Raw genomic sequence first — 6,858 nt, 5'->3', positions numbered from 1 at the left:
GAATTGAAATTGAAAATAATTGAATGATAATATCTTAAATTAGCACTTTTTAAAATTTGAGTATTTTATTATAAAAATGATAAGATATCATAATTATAAGTGATTTTTATTTTCCTAATTTTTTTCTCCACCCTAAATTCATAGTTCTGCCCTTATTGACAAAGCACCAAAGCTGTCAAAGCCCAAAAAAAAAAAAAAAAAAAAAAAAAAAATTATGAAACTTTACAGCTACAAAATTTCTTTCAATCGTACGTGGAGAGAGAGAATATTATATTCATTTTTTATGAAAATGAAAATAAAAAATTTGAAAGGAATTGCTTTAAGACATTAGGACAGTTTGGTAATAAGTAGACCTCAGAGCTGTCTAGATTTGGAGTTCCCTCCTGTTTGGTTGACTCTCTCTCTCTCTGTCTCTCTCCACTTTCCCACTTTACTTTTGGTTTGGTTATTCAATATATCATTTTCTTTACCCAGCTATAAATGCCACTCGTGTTCACTTTCATTTTTGCTTTTCCTTTACTGTTTCTCTCTCTGGTTTCCTCCATTGCAAACCAAGCTTTCCAGCTTGCTGAGGTCCCTCTCTCCTCCATCTATAAACACATATACAAAACCCACCAACCATTTTACCCACCTTTGCTTTTCTGTCCTTAAATCCACCCCATCTCTCTCTCTCTCTCTCTCTCTCTCTCTCTCTCTCTCTCTCTTCACTTTCCCTTCTTCAAAGATTAGATTTTTGTCTGGCCTTCCTCACCATTCTTTTTTTTTTTTTAATCATTCTCTGAATTCTTTTTGGCCCACCTGAGGCCACAATCCCTACTTGTAAACTACTCCTCTCCAACTGTATTTTCTGGGGCATCTGGGTTTTTGTAGCCTTGTTTTGTTTGAGGTCTGCATTGTTCTATCTATGCTTATTGAGTCTCTGTTGGTTCGAAAAGAAGCCCTTCCTTTGCTTATCTGGGTGCTCAAGGAAGAAGATCAAGGGGGTTAACTTAGATCACCATAAAAGGTAAATGCTTTATCTTTTTCGACTCACTTTTTTATTTGTTGCAATTCACATTCGCCTTTGTCCATAGCTTACTTGGATCATAAGTGATGCTCCCATTTTATTCCTTTTTGATAGATTTGGATTTGTGCTTTTTTTTTTTTTTTTTTTTTTTTGGGTGAAATGTTCAATTTATGAGCTTTCTTTGATTTAGTATGCCTTATATGCAAATAGGTTTTTTCCTGATTTTTCAAATTCTGAAATATTACTAAAATTTTGTTTTAGAGCTTTAAATTCTCACTAAGCTGTCAATGTAGCTGTTACCAAACTTCCTTAAATGTTATTCAGATGTTTATCCACTGACTGGATATAATTCTAAATTAAAATTCTCCATTACCTTGACCTATCCATGCTTATATCCAGCCTGTGGATAAACATCCTGGTCACGTCCCTCTTTGAGATGGCTTAATTTGCATACATTAAAAAGATAATATGTGAGCACTGAGCAGTATGTTATTCTTGATGAATGATAATATCCTCACATTTTTGTTTGAAAGAAAACCTTGACTGGTAAAAATAAATTGAAATAGATAAAATATTTGTAGCATATATAGGACTCCTAGGGTACATGACAAAGCGTAAACAATCCAAGGTTTACCGAGACCAAGAATTTTGACATTAATGTATACATATTTTTAATCATCCAAAAAAATAAAAATACAAATTTTTAAATACTTTTTGCCTTGTGACAAAATGGGGGACTAGTTAAATTTCTGAATTAGTACGGGGTAAAGAAAAATGACAAACTAATTATGACATGTTTATCAAATGTGATTTATTTTTTCTTTTCTTTGTTTACAAATTTCTTTACACTTTCTTTTAAAATAAAAATAACATAAGAGCTAGGTAGAAAGTAGATATGCGCTTGATCATGATAGTCAAGTGAATCATAAAGGCTTTTTTATTTTTTTATTTTTTTATTTTTTATTTTTTTATTTTATTTTTTTATTTTTTTTATTTTATTTTTTTTCAAGTAATTTGATTCTGCAATCAATAAATTAAGTAGTAGAAGAAAATATTTCCTTGGAAAAACATTTTGTAGAAGAGGTTAGATTATTAAAGCAAAGGCTAGCAGTGATCATAATAGTATTCTCATGAAGCATTAAGGTATAACTAAATGTGCTTAAAGTATACTTAAAAAAAAAGCACTTTAAGTTAAAAAGGCTCAGTGACAGACCTTTGGTGGCCCTGGCCGCCCTAGGTCCGTCCCTAGTCTCAAACATTGGAGTTGATAGAAATTTTCTGCTTCTGTAACTGTTAACCATCAGAGAGCATAGAAGATTTAGATGTGTGACCATTTTCATGTATACAGAGTTAGATAACGTGTTTTTGGTACCCAGGTGGGTATGTCTCTTTGGTACGGAAACTAAGCAGATCAAGTCGGCTGTGAGTTTGAGAATTCGCGGGGGCATCAGATATGTCGTCTCAGAGTTCTTTGAATACAGAACTATCGAAAAAGACATCATTTTTGGGTTTGAAACTATGGGTTTTGATTTGCATATGTGTTGGTGCGTTTATTGTTTTAATTCTTTGTATCTTATCTGTATGGGTCACATTTCGGAGGAAGTCTAGGAGATCCATGGACAAATTCTCTCTTTCCCAAATACCCAATGTTTCAAAAGATATCAAGGTTGACAGGGTTGGAACTCAGAGTTCTCATGAAAGTTTATTTCTTTCAATCCATGATAAGTCAAGTGATAAGAATTCCGAGAAAACATTAGTTCATATGGCCCCAAGCAAATCGAGCGATCCTGATAACATCAGTCAGTGCAGCTCAACTTATCATCATGAGAGAGGGTTAAGTTCAATGTCATGGGAAGAAGGAAGCTCTGGGACTGCTAGGAAGCAGTCTTCATTGTCGTATGGAGGACCTGTGACAGCCTCTCCTTTAATTGGCTTGCCAGAAATTTCTCATCTTGGGTGGGGCCACTGGTTTACTCTTAGGGATCTAGATTTTGCAACAAATCGATTCTCTGCAGCAAATGTGCTTGGTGAGGGTGGATATGGGGTTGTTTACAAGGGGAGGCTGATTAATGGAACTGAGGTGGCTGTGAAGAAACTTCTTAATAACTTGTAAGGATGCTTTAATGACACCTTCCCTTAATTTCTAATGCTTTTGTTAAAAATTTCTTCATGATTTTATTGTGACTTGGGTATATAGGGGGCAAGCGGAGAAAGAATTCAGGGTTGAAGTTGAGGCCATAGGCCATGTTCGTCATAAGAATCTTGTTCGACTCCTGGGCTACTGCATTGAAGGAGTTCACAGGTAAAATTCCTTTACCTTTTTTGATTGAATCATTTAGATTCCTTTACATATTATGCTTTCCTGCCAATGCTTCCAAGTTCTGCTCCAATCTTATCTTTAATGGTTTGAGCTGGTTTAAAAATCCAATATCTATTACATAGGATGCTGGTGTATGAATATGTGAATAATGGGAACTTAGAACAATGGCTACATGGGGCAATGCGCCAACAGGGCACCCTTACTTGGGAGGCACGCTTGAAGGTGATCCTTGGTACTGCTAAAGCGTAAGTTCATCTTTCAACTAAAAATAGTTTCAAATATCATAATTTTGTTTTTCATTTTTGGAGCCAAATAATTCATTTAACAGATTCGAATACCCATCTTGTAGAGAATTTGACTCTGGACAAATATAATTTTAGAATACACAGTTTATTATTTTTAATAATTTGTTTTCTTCCATGATGTTTTTATATATTGTGGTTAGTTTTGGCTTTCTTTTGAACAGGCCTTCAAAATTGTGACAATCTTTTTTTTTTTTTTCTTCTTATATCTTATGATTTCACTCAAGTTATTAACAGTGGAACTTGGAATGTGTTAGAAAAATGACTTAACACATTGGGTTGCAGGCTTGCTTATTTACATGAAGCAATAGAACCAAAAGTTATTCACCGAGACATAAAATCAAGCAACATTCTAATTGATGATGAGTTTAATGCCAAGGTTTCTGATTTTGGATTGGCAAAACTCTTGGATTCTGGAGAAAGTCACATCACGACTAGAGTAATGGGAACATTTGGGTATGTCTAGAATTTGATTCCTTGTAGTTTTAATCCATAAGCTAATTAAACTTCTTCTGATGAGGGCTTAGAAGCTGGTCTCTTTTGTGAATTTCAGTTATGTGGCACCAGAATATGCAAATACTGGCTTGTTGAATGAGAAGAGCGACATTTATAGCTTCGGTGTCCTCCTTCTAGAAACAGTTACAGGAAGGGACCCTGTGGACTATGGCCGGCCTGCTAATGAGGTACCCAATTCCTAAAATAATTGCCTACTATTGAGCATGTAAACTTAAAAAAAAAATCCACCCCCCTCCCCCCCAGGTACAAGCTGATTCTTACTGCTTATCTAAATTTTCCCCATATTAAAATATGTATAGAAAGCACAAGGGATATAGCTCAGTTGTACTATTTTGTGCGAGATTTCTAATAAACATTTCTTTGTGCCCCTGGAAGGTTAATCTTGTTGAGTGGCTAAAGATGATGGTAGGAACAAAAAGAGCTGAGGAAGTTGTGGACCCATACCTTGAAGTTAAACCCACCACACGTGCTCTAAAACGTGCTCTTTTGGTATCACTTAGATGTGTTGATCCTGATTCAGATAAGAGACCCAAAATGAGTCAGGTTGTACGCATGCTTGAAGCTGATGAGTATCCACTTCGTGAGGTGCCAAATCAATGCTCTTCTTGGAATGATTTTTTTTGTTTGTTTGTTTGTTTGAATATCTTCGTTTGGGTTTGAAGTATTCTCTGAAGTTTTAGAAATGCGCATTTGTTTCCAGTGTTAGAGTATTAGGGCTTCAAACGAGGTGAGCTAAGCAAGCTTTTACTTGTTTGAGCTGAGCTAAGCTTGATTCAAGCTCAAAGTTTCATGTTTAGGATCAACTTGAGAAGTAATTAATGAGTTTGAGCTTGGGTTGAGCTGGGCTTATTTTGATAAGAGAATTAATTTCAAGCTTGTGTTTCACTTTAAGCTTGATTCTTTCAACATTGATTTGAAGCCTGAAGTCAGACATGCATGTTTTAAGTTTAGAAGGACATTCAACAAACTTTTATGTTCATCCAATGAAATGACATTGTTAAATATAATTTTAATACCCCTTATAGTGTGTTGTGTGTGCGCATGCATATTTCCTCTTCAGGTTATTGGGCAAATTTTCAAGCCTATAGGAAGTTGTTAGCAAGCTTGCTTGCGAGCCTAATAACAAACTTTGCATTGCTCAAGCTTGGCTTGTTTTTAAAATGGGCCAAGCAACCAAGCTTGAGCTGGTTATTACATAAACAAGCTAAGGAATGGAGCTGTAAGATGCTCATAGCTTGGCTTATTTGCATCCTTTAATTCCTTGTCAATGGATTTTATGTATGAGTATTCTGCATTTTGCATGGAAAATAATTGAGAAATGGATCGATGCCTCAGACAACTAATAATAATCCCTCCCACTTTTTGCTCCAAGTATGTAGCATCAGTTTCGACCTTTCTCATATTGGTCCAACTATGTACAGCTTAAGGGCTTATAGAAGACAGTTTATTATGCATGTATATTACAGTACCTTATCATTTTTCCTTTGTTTCTTCTTTTTTCCTTTAATTTTATAATAGGTTTATGTTACATTACCTATTATGTGATTAGGATAAATCAATTTTCTGCTGCTATAATGTTATATGATCTATTAACAATTAAGGACAGTATTTTTGCCACTGAGCTTTTTTTTGATTTTGCTCTCTAAAACAGCTGTTGATGTTTCTTTACATGTACAAAGCTTGAACACTAATATTTTATAGTCCCATACAGTGCATCCATGTATAAGTATTGCAGTTCTGTTGTTGTGTCTGGAGTTTGAGTATCTCATCTCTATTTGTGTAGAGTAATGGTTATATTTTAGCAATTCAAGATAGAAGTGAATAGCCTTTTCATTGAGGATTAACTCTTAGATTTATTTTATTTATTTATTTTTTTTCCTGGATAACAACAAGGGAAAAGGGGGAGGGGAGATTAACTTTTAGATTTATTGTGGGATTTCTATATCATGTTCAGCTCTAGAATGAGATTACACTTTTTACTTAGCTTGCTTTGCTTTTCCAGTCTGTCCTCCCTGAACTTTTCCCAGTTTAATTACAATATTCTCTGAATTTATGCCAAATGTAAAATTTCTGTTGACAACGGATTTTTAAATCATGTTTTGTAACTATGCTCATCAGAATACAGGAGTTAATAAGAAACACACATATTTGGCTTTTACATTCTTTTCAGGATCGAAGGAACAGAAAGAGCCGTTCAACCAGCTTGGAAATTGACTCCATGAAGGAAATTTCTGGTCCAGCTGACTCTGAAAACAAGGCAGGGGATACGGAGAGCCATGTGTCTGAGACATCCCATGCGTAGGACTGACAAACGTTTTATTTAGGTGAATTATTGCATTCTCTCAGCCAGACATAAGCCTTTCGGTAACTCCTCAAATACTACAGATCTCTAAGTTTGTTTTCTGGAAAAAAGCTTTTAGTTTTATTGAAGGAATTGAATTGGCGATAGCCCTGAAAGAGCATGAAGGTTTGGCTGTGTGGCTATTCAAGGATTGATAGAAGCTGCCTTCAGACCCATAAACATGTCTAATGAGAGAGAGAGAGAGAGTGAGAGGGGGAGAGGGAGAGAGAGAGAGAGAGAGAGAGAGAGGGGTTCTTGTTGTACAGTCGTGTTTCAGACTGGTGAGCTGTCTGTTCAATACATGATTGTAATATTTTCTTTTTTCTTTTATTTTCTCTTGATTACCACTATTGAATGACTCTTACTTGTTTTC

General features: G+C 35.1%; 1 protein-coding gene across 1 annotated transcript; it reads left to right on the top strand.

The window, feature by feature from the left end:
• The first annotated feature begins 488 nt into the window (after positions 1-488).
• On the top strand, positions 489-6,858 carry LOC133861442 (probable receptor-like protein kinase At2g42960). The gene is made up of 8 exons (XM_062297235.1): positions 489-1,006; positions 2,383-3,115; positions 3,204-3,308; positions 3,449-3,571; positions 3,914-4,084; positions 4,182-4,311; positions 4,520-4,729; positions 6,315-6,858. The coding sequence occupies exons 2-8, from the start codon at positions 2,460-2,462 to the stop codon at positions 6,444-6,446; spliced, it is 1,527 nt and encodes a 508-aa protein (XP_062153219.1). The 5' UTR covers positions 489-1,006; positions 2,383-2,459; the 3' UTR covers positions 6,447-6,858.

This window comes from Alnus glutinosa, chromosome 2 (assembly GCF_958979055.1).
Source record: "Alnus glutinosa chromosome 2, dhAlnGlut1.1, whole genome shotgun sequence".
NCBI lineage: Eukaryota > Viridiplantae > Streptophyta > Magnoliopsida > Fagales > Betulaceae > Alnus > Alnus glutinosa.
This window is presented reverse-complemented; position numbering and strand designations above follow the sequence as displayed.